This window comes from Schistocerca gregaria, chromosome 2, assembly GCF_023897955.1.
Source record: "Schistocerca gregaria isolate iqSchGreg1 chromosome 2, iqSchGreg1.2, whole genome shotgun sequence".
Taxonomy (NCBI): Eukaryota; Metazoa; Arthropoda; class Insecta; order Orthoptera; family Acrididae; genus Schistocerca; species Schistocerca gregaria.
In genome coordinates, this window is record NC_064921.1 from 92368373 (window position 1) to 92389025 (window position 20653).

The 20653-nt window shown below is 43.2% G+C and overlaps 1 protein-coding gene across 1 annotated transcript in view; it reads right to left on the minus strand.

The window, feature by feature from the left end:
* Window positions 1–1095: 1095 nt before the first annotated feature.
* Window positions 1096–20653, minus strand: part of LOC126336407 (hexamerin-like) — a 42097-nt gene continuing 22539 nt past the window's right edge. Inside the window, exons 5-10 of the mRNA XM_050000098.1 lie at window positions 18802–19109; window positions 16917–17075; window positions 16665–16829; window positions 16444–16572; window positions 12621–12936; window positions 1096–1610 (exon numbers count right to left, since the gene is read on the minus strand). Of these exons, the coding sequence (XP_049856055.1) occupies window positions 1174–1610; window positions 12621–12936; window positions 16444–16572; window positions 16665–16829; window positions 16917–17075; window positions 18802–19109 (1514 nt within the window). The 3' untranslated portion in view covers window positions 1096–1173. The remainder of the gene's footprint in view (window positions 1611–12620; window positions 12937–16443; window positions 16573–16664; window positions 16830–16916; window positions 17076–18801; window positions 19110–20653) is intronic.

Consider the following 20653-nt stretch of genomic DNA (forward strand, 5'->3'; position numbering starts at 1 on the left):
AGCCTATTAGAAGAGGTCAGTGAATAAGTCTACCTTGGCCAGATTATAAATATGAAGGGAGATGTAATGCCAGAAGTCTATCGGCGCATCAAGCTTGGCTGGCAAGCATTTGGGAAGAATCCAACAGCATTCAGATAAAAAATGCTAGTAAATCTGAAGAAAGCAGTATTTGATCAACGCATTATTCCTGTGATGACTTACGGACACTGAACTCATTTACAAAAGGGAAACTTAGGACAGCACAGAGAGCCGTGGAGAGATCAATGCTGGGCTATACAAGAAAGGATAGGAAAAAGGCAGATGACGTACGGTCTGTGACGAAGATTAATGACATCTTAGAGACAGTAGTTTCCTTGAAATGGCAGTGGGCTGGCCACGTCGCAAGAAGAAAAGATAACTGATGGACGAAGCTAGCACTGGAGTGGAGTCCGAGAGAGCACCGAAGGCCTAGAGGAAGACCACGAGACAGATTGGACAAAGACATCAAGAAGATCGCTGGTAACATCTGGCAGAGAACTGCCCAAGACCGTCCCACTTGGAGAAGACTGCTAAAAGCCTACCTGAATCCACGACTCGAAGAGGCCACGTCATTTAATGATTGAATTGGCTGATGATGATACGACATTGGGATAATAGAGAATTGTGAAGGTGGTTCGATGAACGGTCGCCGGCCCGGAGTGGCCGAGTGGTTCTAGGCGTTTCAGTCTGGAACCGCGCAACCGCTATGGTCGCAGGTTCGAATCCTGCCTCGGGCATGGATGTGTGTGATGTCCTTAGGTTAGTTAGGTTTAAGTAGTTCTAAGTTCTAGGGGACTGATGACCTCAGATGTTAAGTCCCATAGTGCTCAGAGCCATTTGAACCATTTGATGAACCCTCTGTCTTGAATGTGATTTGCAGAGTATCGATGTAAATGTAGATGTACAAAACGTGCTTAGGAGCTGTGGGCGTGTGCCGTGGCAGCTATTGCAACCTCGCAATCGCAGTATAGCCAACTACACGCGAGCTGTCAAGTGGCATGTTTCACTGGCCTGGGTATAGCTGTGTGAAACACCCTGTATATGATAGTATCCTTACATCTGATTAAATGAAACAAGTTCTGTTACGTGGAAAACATAAGATTTATTTGACTGTGCAAGGAGTTGGTGGATGGACAATTACATAATAGTTTGAGATTAGTCTTCTGCTTTGATGTTCTCGACGACGTCTACGTGGAAGACGAGGACGTTCTTGGTGTAGGAGTTGGGCACGTTGAAGACGTGGTTGTAGGGGATGCGCCGGTCGAAGGGGAAGTCGACCGGGCGGCCGTCTGCGAGCGCGACGCCCCAGTCGCCGGCGAGTGGCGCCCGCGGGTCCAGGGCGGCGGCGGGCGCGTCCTCCGCCAGAGGGCTGGCTATGACGTAGAGGCGGAGCGGCAGGCCGGCGCGGCGGCCGCGCGGCAGCAGCAGCCGCCCGGGGAACCCCCGGCGCGGCACGCCGGCGGGCCACAAGTCGCGCTTCCCCTGCAGCGCCGCCTCCACCGCCTCCACCAGCTGCGACGTCGGCACGGAGTCGGGCCGCGTGCTCACCGCGTCGCTGCTGTTGCGCTCGATCACGTTCTCGCCTGCTTGCACTGTACGGGACATCAAACAGCACGTCTTTATCACCGCTCTGCTGTTTACCTGCGACTGTGCTCCACAAACCAATGTCAACTGCGCGGCCTGCAAATGTTACACTGAGGTGACAAAAATCACATACAGTATTCAGATGGCGGTAGTATCGCGTACAGAATGTGATTGATATTCCTGGCTGTGGCCGACAGTATTTCATTTTGGTAGAAGGTCGCTTTGATGCAGCTTGATCCGCCAATTGTACTCAACTTGCTTCCGATTGGTCGGCACGTTCGGGTGATATAGTCCGATTAAAACAACTTTGTACTTAGAATGAGATTTTCAATCTGCAGCGGAGTTTGGGCTGGTATGAAACTTCCTGGCAGATTAAAACTGTGTGCCCGACCGAGACTCGAACTCGGGACCTTTGCCTTTCGCAGGCAAGTGCTCTACCATCTGAGCTACCGAAGCACGACTCACGCCCGGTACTCACAGCTTTACTTCTGCCAGTATCCGTCTCCTACCTTCCAAACTTTACAGAAGCTCTCCTGCGAACCTTGCAGAACTAGCACTCCTGAAAGAAAGGATATTGCGGAGTTTCATATCAGCGCACACTCCGCTGCAGAGTGAAAATCTCATTCTGGAAACATCCCCCAGGCTGTGGCTAAGCCATGTCTCCGCAATATCCTTTCTTTCAGGAGTGCTAATTCTGCAAGGTTCGCAGGAGAGCTTCTGTAAAGTTTGGAAGGTAGGAGACGGATACTGGCAGAAGTAAAGCTGTGAGTACCGGGCGTGAGTCGTGCTTCGGTAGCTCAGATGGTAGAGCACTTGCCCGCGAAAGGCAAAGGTCCCGAGTTCGAGTCTCGGTCGGGCACACAGTTTTAATCTGCCAGGAAGTTTCAACTTTGTACTTGACAGCTGGCCGAGGGCGTGACCGTGAGACAGTGCGGGCCAATCGCACGCCGACGTTCAGCACCCCTCCCCTGCATAGTTGCCACTGCTCATGCGTCATGGTTCAGTGCCTGCTAACACCTGGTCTTGCGCGCGTCGTGTTGTGTGAACTGCATTATCTCAGTGTCTGATTCTCCTTTTTTCCACTACGAGCGTGTGATAAATTACTGTAGTGACTTCTGTGTACAAAAGGTCCGAAAATAAAAAGCGTGGTCGTCCTAGAGTTCGTAGTCCGAAATCATCTTCGAAGAAAGTTGGCCAAGGAATAGCATCGAGAGGACAATCGCGCGAATACGTCTGCAACGTAAGACAATATTTTGAGATGGAAAGGGAGACGGGAGGGCCTCTTCTTTCCGTTAATAAGGTAGTCGAGAGGACTGCGGCAGCATTAAGAATAAGCAGAACAACCGTTATAAACATGGCAAAGAGCAAAATGAAAAACTGAATACACATTGCCGGCCATCAAATCTTAACTCCGAACCGCCAAGTCTGGAAACTCCGGGGAAAAAAGGTCGCGTCGAGAAACGTGCGACGAATGTTGATTCTTTCGAACCGGATGCGATTCGCAGACATTTGTGTTCATATTATCACCGTGGAGAGCATCCAACGTTACAAAAACTGCATGTAACGCTTAAAGAAGCTGGTCTTTTAGTTGTCAGTAAGTCATCTCTTCGGCTGGTTTTATTAAGCCTGGAATTTAATTACGAAACATTAAAGGGTCGTTCAGTTCTCTTGGAACGGCAAGATATTGCTGCTTGGCGATGCCGATTTTTGGGACAGGTAAAGGACACTGAATTCGATGATTTAGTGTGGCTAGATGAAACATGGGTGAATTCTGCTCATACACTGAAGACAGGTTGGTCTGACGGATCACAAGAAGGAATGGCAATACCTGTTTGCAAAGGAAGCAGAATTATTGTTGTTCATGCAGGTACCAAATTGGCTCTGAGCACTATGGGACTTAACATCTGAGGTCATTAGTCCCCTAGAACTTCGAACTACTTAAACCTAACTAACCTAAGGACATCACACACATCTATGCCCGAGGTAGGATTCGAACCTGCGACCGTAGCAGGTTCCAGACTGAAGCGCGTAGAACCGCTCGGCCAAGTACCGCCCGTGGGTTTGTTCCTGGCTGTTTACATGTTTTCAGGTCAAAGAAAAATTCAGATTTTCACGAGGAAATGAACCAAGCCACATTTTTACGATGGTTTGAAAATTCACTGTTACCGAATTTGGAGAAACCGTCGTACATCATTATTGACAATGCGCCATACCACACTGTTGTAAAGGACAAAGCCCCAACGCTATCTTCTAGAAAAGACGAAATTATGCAGTGGTTACGGCGAAATAATATACAATTCGATGACGGAATGACACCCGACATAAATTGTAGATGAAGTTGCCAACAAACATGGACATTCTGTAATTAGATTACCTCCCTATCATTGTAACTTTAATGCTATAGAGCTAATATGGGCCCAAATCAAGGTTTACATAGCACGTGAAAACAAGACATTCAGGTTTTCAGAAGTGGAAAGATCAAGTAGGTAAAAAGACGAGGGCTAGTAGAAATCCTTGGGTAACAGAAGAAATATTGAATTTAATTGATGAAAGGAGAAAATCTAAAAATGCAGTAAATGAAGCAGGCAAAAAGGAATACAGGCGTCTCAGAAATGAGATCGACAGGAAGTGCAAAATGGCTAACCAGGGATGGCTAGAGGACCAATGTAAGGATGTAGAGGCTTATCTCACTGCCTGCCTACAGGAAAATTAAAGAGACCTTTGGAGATAAGAGAACCACTTGTATGAACATCAAGAGCTCAGATGGAAACCCAGTTCTAAGCAAAGAAGGGAAAGCAGAAAGGTGGAAGGAGTATATAGAGGGTCAATACAAGGGCGATGTACTTGAGTACAATATTATGGAAATGGAAGAAGATGTAGATGAAGATGAAATGGGAGATACGATACTGCATGTAGATTTCGACAGAGCACTGGAAGACCTGAGTCGAAACAAGGCCCCCGGAGTAGACAACATTCCATTGGAACTACTTACGGCTTTGGGAGAGCCAGTCCTGACAAAACTCTACCATCTGGTGAGCAAGATGTATGAGACAGGCGAAATACCCTCAGACTTGAAGAAGAATATAATAATTCCAATCCCAAAGAAAGCAGGTGTTGACAGATGTGAAAATTACCGAACTATCAGGTTAATAAGTCACAGCTGCAAAATACTAACGCAAATTCTTTACAGACGAATGGAAAAACTAGTAGAAGCCGACCTCGGGGAAGATCAGTTTGGATTCCGTAGAAATGTAACACGTGACGCAATGCTGACCCTACGACTTATCTTAGAAGCTAGATTAAGGAAAGGCAAACCAAAGGACTTGGAAGAGCAGTTGAACGGAATAGATAGTGCCTTGAAAGAAGGATATAAGATGAACATCAACAAAAGCAAAACGAGGATAATGGAATGTAGTCGAATTAAGTCGGGTGATGCTGACGGAATTAGATTAGAAAATGAGACACTTAAAGTAGTAAAGGAGTTTTGCTATTTGGGGAGCAAAATAACTGATGATGGTCGAAGTAGAGAGGATATAAAATGTAGACTGGCAATGGCAAGGAAAGCGTTTCTGAAGAAGAGAAATTTGTTAACAACGAGTATAGATTTAAGTGTCGGGAAGTCATTTCTGAAAGTATTTGTATGGAGTGTAGCCATGTATGGAAGTGAAACATGGGCGATAAATAGTTTGGACAAGAAGAGAATAGAAGCTTTCGAAATGTGGTGCTACAGAAGAATGCTGAAGATTAGATGGGTAGATCACATATCTAACGAGGAAGTATTGAATAGGATTGGGGAGAAGAGAAGTTTGTGGCACAACTTGACCAGAAGAAGGGATCGGTTGGTAGGATATGTTCTTAGGCAGCTAGGGATCACCAATTTAGTATTGGAGGGCAGCGTAGAGGGTAAAATCGTAGAGGGAGACCAAGAGATGACTACACTAAGCAGATTCAGGAGGATGTGGGTTGCAGTGGTTCTGGGAGATGAAGAAGTTTGCACAGGATAGAGTAGCATGGAGAGCTGCATCAAACCAGTCTCAGGACTGATGACCACAACAACAACAACATGATCTCACTCCTTACGACAATTATGTCGGAGTATAGAAACCTAATTTACGTCCTATCAGTGGCACTACCTGCGCTTAGTATGAACAGACACGTCTTTCAGATGGGAAAACACGCCTTCCAACTTTCGATTATGTCGCCCAACTCCTTCTTGGCGTAGCGATTTTTTTTCGTCAGTGTATCAGTCACGCTCGCTTTATTCACAGCGGTTAGCGCTAACTTCTAGGAGCAAACACAAGACGGAAAAATTTAAGCACAATGTAATTTTTCGCTTTTACTGGTTACCTGAAACTATCCTCATACTGGCTATAAGAGCTGCCATGTTACCAGCCGATGATCAGTCCTGGTGATGGGTTATAGACGACACATACAGATAATAAGCGAGAAAGGGAAGATAATAAAAAATTATGAGTAAATAAAAAGTCAACACGATGATGATAATGACGAGGCAAAGTATAAGAAGAAACTACACTTAAACCAGTATATTGAATAAAAGTAATAATAAATATGATTCTGATAAGATTTAGAAACAAAAAAGTTTAAAGCACTTTCAAGATTTGAACCCGCGACCTTTTACAAAGCCAGAAAGCCAGAAAGTATCTTTACTTCACTATTCCACCATCTGGCATAGATAGCATTCTTACTTTTATTAATTTCCAGAACCAGTTGCAACGATGAATCGTTGCCTTCCTCCGTCATGATAATAGTTGTATGTTTGTATGTGACACCGAATCGCGTGCTGCGCGAAAGGTTCCAGTTGTATTTGGTTAGTGCTGTGTGTGGCACATGAGTTACTGATGAATGGAAAGCCAACAACCAAATCACAAAAACTGAAATTGCAAAGAGAAGAGGGGAGTAATGACCTTACATTATTCAGCATGGAAGAACTACGGAAGGCTATGGAACAAAGTAAAAATGGGAAACCTGCTGGCTTGGATGATATACGAACCGACCAAATTAAGACCGGTTTAAATACAAAGAAATGGGTTCTCCAACAATTTGATAACTGTATAAGCACAAACCAAAGTCCAAAGATATGGCGGAACAGTCGAGTGATTGCTTTGTTGAAACCCGGCAAAGAAGGAAATGACCCAAAGAATTTTAGATCAGTTGCACTCCTTTGTCATCTAAATAGCCTATCACCTGCATTTGACCCCTCAGTTATACCTCAGCAATCTGGATTTCGTCCAGGTAAAAGCTTTACTGGACAACTGCTAAATCTCACACAATTGATATAAAATGGCTTTACTCTCTGAAGGTGAAAGGAGTGGCATTTGTCGACTTATCAGCGGCGTATGATACGGTCAATCACCAGCTACTACTACTTAAGGTCTACAACCTGACCAAAGATTTAGGTCTATCCAGACTTATCACCTCCCATCTGCAGAATCGCTGGTTCCTCGTCGACTTCCTAGGACGGCGTATTCGGTGGAGACTACAGAAGAATGGCCTCCCGCAAGGAAGCGTTTTGGCTCCAATTCTGTTTAATGCATACACGAACGACCAACGTATAGTTCCAAACACCAGCAGCTTCTTATATGCTGATCTCACTTTATCTACCCAGAACACAGATTTTGAATCATTGCAGAACAACCTCACGAATGCCCTTGAAGATCTATCCAGACATTGCAACCCAAACCAGTTTAAACAAAACCCTTCATAGACTTAAGTGTGTGCTTTTCATTTGAAACACAAGGAAGCCATTCGAAAGTTGAAAACAGTTTGTTAGGGGGTCGAACTGGGACACTAGGAGTGACACTTGACAGATCTCTCACTTTCAAAGCAAGTAGAACTACCAGGACCAATCTCCAACGCAAACTGGCCGGATCACAGAGGGTAGTCAGCCTCAAACAATCCGAACATCTGCCATGGCTCTATGCTAGTCTGCGGCAGAGTATGCCTGCCCTGTCTGGCATAACTCAACTCATGCTAAACAGGTGGATGTAGTTCTCAACTAAACCTGCAGACTTATAACAGGTTGCTTGAGATTCACTCCAATTTAATGGCTTCAGCACCTCGCAGGAACAACACCCCCACCTTTTCGAAGACAGATAGCTACGAACAAGGGAAAAAAATCCGTGGAACAGGAAATTACCCATCCTCTGTGTGGGCTTGAACCGCATTCGCAATGACTAAATTCAAGGAAGAGTTTCCTTAGGACATCAAAGGAACTTAGAACGACTGATGAAAAAGCTTGGTTACAACTATACCGCTATGGAAGGCTACCTTCCCCTGGTTGCAAAAGAGCTGTTGAAGCTTTACCTCCAGGCCATGACGGGCGGGAATGGACAACTTGGAAGTCCCTGAACAGACTGAGATCCGTAGTTGGAAGATCACAAGTTAACTTGGCAAGGTCGGGATACAGTGATCCAAATGAAATTCGGTGTGACTGTGGAGAAGAACAGACAGTCCAGCGCATGCTTCGGTGTCGATTGTGCCCATAGTCCTTTACAGAAGATGACCTTCAAAAAGCAACAGAAAATGCACTAAGTGGCCAAGTTTTGGTCAAAAGTAAAATCATAACTGTGCAAAATATATGTAGATGTACCTGTCTGTTCCTGACACGAGAATAATAATAATAAGTGCTATGTATGAAATATGCATATTTCTCTAGCATCATCGTGTGTGTATGTGTGTGTGTGTGTGTGTGTGTGTGTGTGTGTGTACTATCATGCCCGACGAAATGCGAAATAGAAAGGGGCAGGGCCTTGGAGTTGGGATCTAAAATTCAGAACACATCAAAACAGAAAGCCGGCCAAGAAATTGGAAATGACCTGATCAGTAGTTGTGGCGGTTTGGCAATGGCGAACAGCTCAGTCATGATGTTGAGTGCTATGATTGGAGGAAACCAGCTCCAATGCGTCAAGTGCCAAGCGGCAAGTAATTTTAACCAGTCACTAGTGACTACTTGTACTCTCACATGAAGGAATACGCACTAGAGACCTCTATGGGCAGTTCCCAGCATTATCTAATGTTTTTGTTGTTGTCAGGCGTAAAGCTGCGTCTTGCGTAGCGTTTGTAGATATTGTGAATTTTTAAGTATTGGAAACATATTACGCAATTTGGAGGATATTGTTAACTCTTCAATTACAGAGTTTTATATGATTAAAATTCTATATATTTTTAAAACTAGTTACATAACGTGCCGACAGTTAAACCATACCTTGTCAGTCGTGCACCATCTTGTATCTAGAAACGGAAGAAGGTCTTCTACTATGGAACACGCGACAAATGTAAATGAACTGAGTTTTTAATGTCTTCACAGTTTCCTCTCTCTTGAAAATCGAAAAATTGAAATTTGCGTTAGTTTCCAAAACCTTCTATTTCAAAATGTTTTTAACCTGTAACTGGTTTCTGACAATACTACTTATTAATTTGATTTCGCTTACTGATTACTTTTACTATTAAATACAGTACTGACAAGATTTTCTCGATTGCAGGATTCTTAAATTTTAGCAGAATATTTCTTCGTAGGTACAACACGTATTGTAACTTGGAACAGTTTTTCATATTTAGGAAACTCTTATTTTTTCGGTGTAACTTTTGAAAATTCACAAAAAATTCAGTTTTGAATCCACAGTGAGCACGTAAAAATGCGTAGAAAATAGTGCCTCCCGTCCAGTGTGAGGGTCTGGTGAGAGATTTCGCCTAATATCAAGCAGCCCACGTAACATAACCGTCATCCGTTTCCCTCTTTATGACAGCTCTAGACTGCTCTCTACAGGGGCAATGAAGATGCTCCTGCAGCGTTTTCGACGGGAAGTGTTTGATCACCCACAAAACAGACCGTAACTGCCCCCCCCCCCCCCCCCCCCCCCCCTGAGTTTCATCCCTCTTTACACGAACCCCTTTGGAGAAATACAAGCAAAGTAAATCTTCTGTTTACTGTGATGTATTGTTCGCTAATCATTTCTGCTCCTGTCCAACTTTCCTACGACAACAGTTGCCGCACCATTCTGTAGCCCATCTTCCCTTGCCACTGTGTACGAAGTCGTAGACAACAGAGGATATTAGGATGTTGGTACAATGCTACGGCAAACGTCTAAGTTGGAGCGGCGACTGTGTAGAGAAGTATTTGTAGCCAACGATTGCAAATAAAACATTTTTGATTTTCACACTCAGGCGCTACAGTCTGGACTATGCCGCTGGTCCCTGCGGAGGTTCGAGTCCTCCCTCGGGCATGGGTGTGTGTGTTTGTACTTAGGATAATTTAGGTTAAGTAGTGTGCAAGCTTAGGCACTGATGACCTCAGCAGTTAAGTCCCATCAGATTTAACACACACACACACATTTGATTTTCACAGTGGTTTCCATTTCGCGACCGATCTTGCCTTACTTTCCCAGTAGCGCACGTACGTAAATCAGCTATAACGGGAAACGGGACGTGTCTTTTCGCAGGAAACCACATCAGTCTATCCGATAAGGCTCAAGCCCTCGCACCCAGAAGCGGATACCACAATAGGTTATACAGACATAGGACTGAGGTCATTACACACGCAAATAATTTTAGCCAGATAGAAAAAAGTGACAAGCTGAATGACACGTGGTGTTTGGTTGTGAATAGGAAGTGGATGAACATAAAGAACAATTTGTTTGACCACAGCATGCTTCTGTGACAGGATTGAAAAAACTTAATTCAGTTAGACTTTCAACGTAATGTTAAAGCCACTAACCCTAACGCATTGGGCTAAGACATACGACGTCATCCATATGCATTCAAATAAAGATCTATTAATGTTCTCAAATTCCGGAAAACATACAGGTCAGTAGTAGGAATTATGATAAACGAATTATACCAATAGGTCTAATACTTTCTTTCCCTATTAGAATAATAAACGTAATGAACGAAATGCAGCTATGAATCTTAAAAGAAAGTTGAATCCTAGAGGTTTGTACCCCTTCAGGAATTCAGTAAAAATTTTTTGAAAAAAAAAAGAAGCAAGATCGTTGCAGTTGCATGTTACCCCATGGAAACTGCGCTGTTAGAAACAGGTAACGTCAAAACACCATTTGACGAACTGCTTGAGGTTCGAGTCCTCCCTCGGGCATGGGTGTGTGTGTTTGTACTTAGGATAATTTAGGTTAAATAGTGTTTAAGCTTAGGCACTGGTGACCTTAGCAGTTAAGTCCCATCAGATTTAACACACACACATTTGATTTTCACAGTGGTTTCCATTGCGCGACCGATCTTGCCTTACTTTCCCAGTAGCCCTCGTACGTAAATCAGCTGTAACGGGACGTGTCTTTTAGGTATGTGTGAAATGAAGGACGTCGAGCGTCGTTTCCCTAACAAACGAATAAAAATTCTAAAGAAGAAAAAGGAGTCTTCGACCAAGAGTAACAGCTGTATACAACAAAAGGACCACCATAAACAGTGTCACATGTCGTCATTACATAAGACGGTGCAGATGCTGAATTGTTTATCGACGACATTGGCAGTTTCTTCCAGCACGAGAAAGAAATGGCTGCTAGCGGATCGTGGGGCAAGGCACTGCCGTGTATGCACCCTTAGAAGACTCTCACCGATGCGAATTATGAAAGTGGTTGACGGAGATCAACTGATAATGGTCAGTAGTGACTAACTTCAGTTAGTTGCCCCCTGGCGACGTATTTAATATCATTAAAAGAAGTCAACAGCGGTCGACAACATTTGAATAGTTTCGATTTCCCGACTCCTATTAGCCAATTCTTCTTCTTTGAATGTGCGTTGTTGATCTCGGCTACAGAGGCTAGTAGCGTAAGGGAGGGCGGGTACTATGTGGTACTCTTTCTCGTGGAGGGGCTATTTACTACTATCTTTTTGCACAGTCGAACAAGAGGAGGATTAAAATGACGTCTATGATATCTACAAGCAACGAACAACTTGTAACGTGCGTTGCTGTGTATCAGTGTTTTGGAGCATGTGATTACTGCAGGTTTCTGCGGAAGAAAGTCTTAAACAACGTGTTGACGACGGTTTATTGACAACACTGATTTAATCCCGACATAAAGTTTATGTGAAGTCTTATCGTCGGACCATACTCTACTTGCTGTTCACCACAATGACGGTGATACCATAGCCAAGAAAACATTTCGTTGCTCGATTGCCAGGAACTTATCAGAGTATAGGGACATAAGCGGCACAATGAAATGAAATGAAATTAAAAATCAGCATTTCCGCTGTTCAATAAGGCATCATCAGTTAATTATGGAATTGACCGAATACAAGAAATAATAAGAGAATAATGTATTTTAGGGTACGAAGAATGAGAATAATATATTTCAGGGTACGAAGAATAAGATAAATGGTCACGCAAGAACAAGGAGCTGAAACTAGGTTGTAAATAATAAAATAGAAATTCAAATGAAAACTCGAAGTCTGGACATAAATGTACTAGTACGAAGTAAAGAAAATAGAAGCGAACGGAACATTAAGTCATTTAGAGAAGAAACCAAGTGATACAGCTATGAATGCCATGGAAATGTGAGACGAACGGTGAGTCAGAGCCTGTTAGAACTGTTTCAAGCGTGCAACTCGAAGTTGTCAAAAAAAAATTAAGGAATAGCTTTCTATCAAGATGAAGCGGAAAATCTTCTTGGTCGCTTAGGGCTGAAGTATATAAACAACTGACCAGACTTACACGAGTGATATGACAACCATGTTGACTTCCCTCCCCCAAATATCAAATACTCTCGAGTCCCTGCTCCGAGCTATCACTTATTGTTGTATGCTATACAGCATAACGTCTTTTACGATGAGAGCTGGTCACGTCAACAAAACGTGGTAGATATGGAAAAACGATCCTTCATGAATATATAACTGGATTAAAATAGTTTTTTCCCTTCTTCTACTCACCTAGCCGTGTAAAGTAGCACCCACAATCATTCGTCAGAAAAGACGTGGTACTTCAACAGAAACAGTGATTGTAGAGCAGGCTGGCGTTCATGTGATTGAGCTATCAGACACTGTTTACGTACCTTGGTAGACGAAGCGGTCGAATTCTAAAAAGTATTGTCTGGCATAGTCGAGAGGTATCTCGTTGCCGAGTGGATTGACTTGTGGTCCGTAGAAGACACGGAAGATGGCCTTGGTCGGCTTCTCACTGGACACCTTGATGCAGTAAGTGAACGGCTTGTGGTTGAGTCGTGGCTGCTGGGCGAAGATCTTCACTTTCTCGGCCTCTTCGGCGCTGGACACTTTGAGCGTGTTGTCCACCTCAATGTCGTAGGACTCGAAGAATGTCACTAGCTTCTCTACGTCCACAGACTCGATTTTCACTCCGGGGAACTCCAGCTGTAATGCAAGACAGGTGGTTCTCGATTTAATTTCGCATATTCGTAGAACAGAGAAAGAAGACTTGTTACTTTTGTAATATATGTGCAACCCCTTTCTTGTATATAGCCTATGTGCTTTAAGGGGAGTGTGACATGAAGTACTGTTCTTTTGTTGCGCTCTTAACTGCAAAATGAAAGTTTCATGAGAATCCAGTGGACGAGCCAATGTTCATCTCTGTACAGATGACCTAAAAGTTGTTGGTTTCATGGTTTTACAATAGTTCTGCTTTATGAATGCAGTGACAATGAGTCTGGAGTACAACAGACGTGTTATCCACGGACAAAGACGAGACAGTGATAACAGCAGCTGTTGTTCTGCTGAACATTGTCACCTCCAATGGTGCTTCACATACTTCTGCAGCTGCATGTATTTGATGACAAATGAAATTCTATGTTAATTTAGTTAGTTTCGTGTTCCAATAATAGTAAGTATTGGAATGTGTCCTGCATCAACTGAACATTTCTTGAAACTATGTATTTATATAGCCTCATGCTAGGTAGATGGATAATGTTATTTTACAAGGATCATTTATTAATCAATATGACATGGAACTAGTCATTTTATCTTCGTATTAATCGGTCATACGCAAAATATGGCTACATCGTAATCATTCAATAGGTCGAGAACGCCTGTAGACATCGAGAAGTAATTTTATGCTTCATTTGAAAGCAACATTTCTGCTGTGTGATAGTTGGTTTTCGTGAGATATTGTCAAAAGGCTTTATACAATTTATGTGTTCGGTAATTATCTTTTTTTTTCTGTGCCAAATTCAGTTTCACTAAAAGGGAACGCAGATAGTATCTTCTTGTATTGTGTTTTTGAATATCCTTATTGATACTTTAAAAGTCAAATAATTGTTAAAATTAAAAGCTCTTTAGTCAACAATTGTACGACACCGTGTTCGATATTCTCAGCTACTTAAACGAATACTAATCCCTTGACTTTGTGCAAGAAATACTTTCTACCTAAATAAGGAGTTATCAAATATTATGTCTAGAGCATAACATAACGTTAACATAATAGTGTCTACGTCATTAATTTAGCAAAAATAGCTGACCTAGAAAATTTAGCAGATGTGTTAAACGATTTTTACAGTTCTAGGTTCGATCAATATGCACGCCCAAGAATTTAGAACTTTCTGCTGTATTAATTTTTTGTATTTGGCGTATTATATTAATCTTAGGCGATTTAGATGACAACATTAATAAAAAAATTTGATTGAATTGTCTCACGTAGAAAAATCAGAGGGAGCGATTTGGTTTATTTGGTAAAAAATTTCTAAGGCCAAGACAGCATAAATATTTCTTAATTTACAACAAACCGTTTAGACAGACTTCGCTGTCATCCTCAAGTCTTCAAAATATTTCATTATAAAAATATGTTCATTTTGACGTGTGGTTGCAATTAAAAATGAATACATTTTGTGACAAAAGTTGACAGCAAAGTCAGTCAAAACCGGTTGTTTTAAATAAAGAAATATTTGTGCTATCTTGGCTTCAGAAAGTTTTTACCCGATGAAAAATCTTTTTGCAGTTTTATTCATTGATGCCCCTTTGCTCAGCTTGATAACAATACTTGTACTTCCCGCCCATAGCATTATCTTCCCGCTGGTTCAAATACAATGAAGCGCCAAAGAAACTGGTACAGGCATGTGTATTCAAATACAGAGATATGTAAACAGCAGAATACGACACAGGGGTCGGCAACGCCTATATAAGACAACAACTGTCTGGCGCAGTCGTTAGATAGGTCACTGCTGTTACAAAGGCGGGTTATCAAGATTTAAGTAAGTTTGAACTTTGTGTCATAATAGTCGCGCGAGCAATGGGACACAGCACCTCTGAGATAACGATGAAGTGGAGATTTTGCCTTACGACCATTTCACAAGTGTACCATGAATATCAGGAACCCGGTAAAACATTAAATCTCTGACATCGGTGCGGCCGGAAAAAGATCCTGCAAGAATGGGACCTAAGATGACTGAAGAGAATTGTTCAGCGTAACAGACGGGCAACCCTTCCGCAAATTGATGCAGATTTCAATGCTGGGCCATCAGCAAGTGTCAAAATGCGAACCATTCAATGAAACATCTTCGATATGGGCTTTCGGAGCCGAAGGCCCACTCGTGTACCTCGATCACTGCACGACAGAAAGCTTTATGCCTCGCCTAGGACCGTCAACACCGAAATTGGACTGTTCAAATGGTTCAAATGGCTCTGAGCACTACGCGACTTAACTTCTGAGGTCATCAGTCGCCTAGAACTTAGAACTAACCTGACTAACCTAAGGACATCACACACATCCATGCCCGAGGCAGGATCGTAGCGGTTGCTCGGTTCCAGACTGTAGCGCCTAGAACCCCACGGCCACTCCGGTCGGCAATTGGACTGTTGATGACTGGAAACATGTTGACTGGTCGGACGGGTCTCGTTCCAAATTGTATCAAGGGGATGGACATGTATGGGTATAGAGATAATATCATGATCCATGGACCCTGCACATCAACAAGGAACTGTTCAAGCTATTGGAAGCTCTGTAATGGTGCGGGACGTGTGCAGTTGGAGCGATGTGGGGCCCCTGAACCGTCTAGATACCACTCTGACAGGTGACACGTAAGTAATCGTCCTCTCTGATTACCTGCATCCACTCATGTCCATTGTGCATTCCGAAGGACTTTGGCAATCCCATCAGGTGAATGCGACACCCCACACGTCTAGAATTGCTACAGAGTGGTTCCAGGAACACTCTTCTGAGTTAAAACACATCTGCTGGCCACCAAACTCCCCAGAAATGGGCATTATTGAGCATATCTAGGATATCTTACAACGTGCTGTTTAGAAGAGGTCTCCACCCCTCGTAATCTTACCGATTTATTTACAATCCTACAGGATTCACGGTCTCAATTCCCTCCAGAACTACTTGAGATACTAGTCGAGTTCATGCCACGTCGTGTTGCGGCACTTCTGCGTGCCCTCGGAGACCCTACACGATATTAGGCAGGTGTACCAGTTTCCTTGGCTCTACAGAGTAATATCGTAATCAATAACGCAGACCATTAACACTAGTGGATAGATGATCGAATCCTGTCGAGTGTCAATAGAAACTCTTCCTCATGCTGGAAAGACCGTATACATCCTTAGACAGCAATGTCACTGGTTGTTTATTATTTTCGATTGAAATAGGGACAAATTTGGCATTTTCAGTAAAGAGGCGTGAAACTGTGTATAGATAAAACCACTCTCCGGGAAGAACCAGGACGTCGGACATTGATTCATTGAGAGTTTCTGGTTCCCTTGAAGCCCAATTCGCTTCTCATAGCATATTAATCGGAGTACTATTTGTTCAGCACCTACGTTTGTGCATTCACACGAAGAGAACAAATATCGGCGCATTTGTGTTTTTAGTTACCAGTTCAGAAGTGTACAACAAGTGATAAATGTGTTTTAGTAAGGCAACTGACTTACCTCTTGCCTAGTGTAAGGTTCAAGGTAGTTCTGGTACTGCTGGAAGATGTTTAGGACTCTCTTGACGATCTGGAAGTATAGTGGGTCTCTCAGCATGGTCTCAAATTTGCTGAGAACACTGGTGGCACCCTGCAGACAGGAAAATAACAGTAAAATGTATCTTTTATGACAGTTCTGATCGTTTATCTTTCTATTACGCCATGTATGGCGTTGGCACTTACCCCATATCTCTGTGCAGGGTTGAGGTTTTTGCCAATTAGCGACAACAGATCCTTGTAGTAGGACCCGTAGTACCTGGCGTTGAGGGAGTCGGGGGTGCACTGCACGAGGTTCCCCAGCAGTTCGGTCGCTTCGCTCTCTTTAAACGTTATCCTGCCCTCGGTCGCCTGGAATACAGAGTGCAAACGTTCAAGGAATCCGGGCACTGTAGCTGCTATAGTCTGGTGGACAGGGAAACTGGGCCATGCACTCACCGTTACGATGTGCTCCATGTCAACGACGTCGAACAGTCTGTACTCGCTGTACCAGATCCTCTCCAGGGCCAACACGTCGGTAGTCACAAGGTTCAGTTTTGCGGGACGCATAGCGATTTCGACTCCGTTCTGCAGCCTGAGCTTCGGGTTGTAGCTGGTCTGGAAATGAAAAAAGGAACCTTCTTAGCGGCAAGCTCATATATGGAAGAATTTGGTATCAGGTGCAACATTCACATCTAAAAGTTTGGTTATGGATGCAGTCGCGGAATTCATGTGTACGAATAAAAATGTAAAAGTTCGTTAGCGCTGACAGGTTGATAGATACACAAACATACACACAAAATTCAAGCTTTCGCAACCAACAGGTGCTTCATCAGGTAAGAGGGAAGGTGAGGGAAAGACGAAAGGATGTGGGTTTTAAGGCTAAGGAGTCATTCCAATCCCGGGAGCGGATCTTTGTCTCTGTACTTTCGCCTCGACTGTGATGTGAGGTACATAAACAATGCATACATTCACTTTATTTCGAAATATACCACAAAACCAGAACCTATGGACATGTCGTAAATAAACAACATGGAATGCCTCAACTCAACGATACATACCGGGTGTCAGTTACTGAACTATATGAAAAAAAAGGTAAATTAGTTACGAACGACGGCGTACAAACACTTTATTCAACATGTAAATGTCTTTACAGATATTCATATTCAGGTTATGACATGTTCGATATGCCGGCCATCATTGACGATGATGTCGCGCAGACGAATAGCGAAATTCTGCACGACCCGCTGAAGCGTTTGAACATCGATGCTGACCTCCTGAATGGCTGTTTTCAGTTCAGCAATGGTTTTAGGATTATTGCTGTACTCCTTGCATTTAATATAGCTTCACAAAAAAGGAGTTGCGTGTTTTGAGATACGGAGAATATGGCGGCCAGTCGAGACAATGGCAGTGGCCTCTCCCAGAGACAGAACGCGGTCCCCAAAGTGCTCCTCCAGGACATCAAACACTCTCCTGCTTCTATGGGGTCGAGCTCCGTCTTGCATGAACCACATCATGTCGAACTCAGAGTCACTTTGGATAATGTGGATGAAACCATCTTCCAAAACCTTCACGTACCGTTCGGCACTCACCGTGCCATCGAAGAATATCGCACCGATTATTTCGTGACTGGACGTTGCACACCACACAGTCACGCGCTGAGGGTGAAGAGACTTCTCGATCGCGAAATGCGGATTCTGTCATCCAAAAGCGCCAATTTTGATTATTGACGAATTCCTATCAACGTCCTAAGACAAACCGTTCAGATGTTATGACGATTTTATTTCATATAGTTCAATAATTGTCACTCTGTATCTGAACTCTATAGTATATGCAAAAATGTAAAATATTGGCGATAATTGCTTCTTTTACAAACGTAAATATTTTGAATCTAAAGTTTCATTGAAGGTTAACACTTGACAACAATTGCAGAAAGAAAATTAAGAAACAAGTGCTGAAACGTGTTTGGGTGGAAACAAAACTACAAAGGTATCTTGCATAAGGCAGAATTTCTCTCCAATAACACTTCAGTTTCCGTAGCAGTACTTTTCTCGACACAGTAGCGTTCGAAATTAATTCTAGCTGAAGCTGCTTGGTAAATCGTTCGCGTGGAAACGGGGAGGGGGGGTGGGGGGGTGGGGAGGGATGAAGCGAGCGACCGATTGCTGCGATACCGTGAGCAATCCGTTTTCTCGTGTGTAGTGCTCTTAAATCCCACGCTTAGGGGAAGCCGTGAGTGGGAGGGAAATGATGAAAGAGACGGGAGCAGAAAGACCGTAGCAGTGATTATCCTGTGAATGTTAGGTGGGTTCTAAGCCGAAACTTGCGCCACAGAAACTCCTACCTCAATATCTTCAGAGTAATCGAGTGTTGCGACATCAGGCAGCCCGTGGGACAACCTCTCCAGGTTGTAACGGGCGAACAGCTGCCTCAGCGCGCGATAGAAGAGGGTGCCACGCAAGTTGCCGTTGGACATGCTGTAGTTGGCAGCACTGAGGAAGTACGGGTAGCGGTAGTTGAAGTCTGCGAAGAACTCGTTCAGCCCGACGTCCTCGGTGAAGTAGGTGAGCATCTGCTCTGGTGAGTGCGTCGCCACCGGGAATCCTGTGTAGCCAGCCAGCACGTAGTACGGCTTGTCAGCTGAGACGTAACCTGTCAACCGAAACGCCGCACTTGTCAGCAGTCTATTTAACCCACTGTGGTGAGAGATTAGGATAGCGTCTGACTGGGGACACAGTAACGGTGAACGAAAACGTGAGCCGAAGCGCAGCGTCATAACTGCAATAATTAAATAACGGACTAACAGTTTCAAACGCAAACAATTACAGTAAACACGAAAACTGGGCAAGCTTGTCACAGGGAGCTACCCGCGACCCTTTTTTTAAAAATACAAAACAGACTTATTTTCCGTCTATCGGACGCTGTTTTTATTACTTCAAACTGAGCGACTTCGGGCAGTGACGCCGATTTTTAGATCAGTTAAACAATATAATAACAGAAGACAATTTGATTCTTATCCTATATTTGCAATAACCATAAAAATTTTCTGTATAATTAAAATAAAAAAGTTGTATAATGTACCATCTCTCATCGTTACAGAGTAACTAGTCGTAAAGGAACTCTCAGTGTCACTGTTATGCTAAACCAAGCTAACATACTGTGGCTTTATGTTAAAATTGTAAACCTCATTGGTCTAAAACGTCTGTAGTGCCACCTACAACTGACTTAAAAATGCAAAGTTAAAATAAAACAATGGAAAAACCAGTATGGAATGTAACAATATTATGAAAAGGGTAGTTGCTACTCACCAAACAGCGGAGATGCTAAGTCGCAGAAATGCACAACAAAAAGACTGTCACAAAATAATCTTTTGGCCAAAAAGGCTTTTGTCAAAAATAGACGACAGACATACACACACACACACACACACACACACACACACACACACACACACACACACACACACTAAGGCAAACACAACTCACACACACATGACTACAGTCTCTGGCTTGTGAAACCAGACTACGAGCAACATCAGCAGTGCATGATGGGAGACACAACTGGTTGGGGGTAAGGAGGAGACTGAGACAGTGGGGAGGGGGGGGGGGGAGGGATATCAGAGTAGTTGTAGTCCGCCCTCAGCTGCCAGTGACTGTGACCATGTGTGTGTGTGTGTGTGTGTGTGTGTGTGTGTGTGTGTGTGTGTGTGTGTGTGTTTGCTTGAGTGTGTGTATGTGTGTGTGTGTGTGTGTCTGCCGTCGTTTTTTGACAATGGCCTCGTTGGCCGAAAGCTTATTTAGTGACAGTCTTTTTGTTGTGCCTGCCTACGATGCAGTATCTCTGCTATATGGTGAGTAGCAACTATCCTTTTCATAATATTGTTATAATATTAAAATAATTTATACATACAACATTACCGATATTAAACATAAAACATTACAGAGGACTTCTTAGATTTACAAAAGTCTAACCTTTTATGTCAGTAGCTCCTGCTTAGAAACTGAAAAGTTCAGAAAAGGGCGCCAAAACAAGCAATTTTTCGACAATTTTTAAGAAGCTACGAACCAATTACGTTCGAAGCTTTAAGTGTCAAGTAAATCAATGCACAAGACTAGCAATAGACCTTCTTTCAGTAACACTGAAGTAAATTAACATAAGAGAAAAGGGATGTTGAAGAAGAATCAATATTTTCAGTT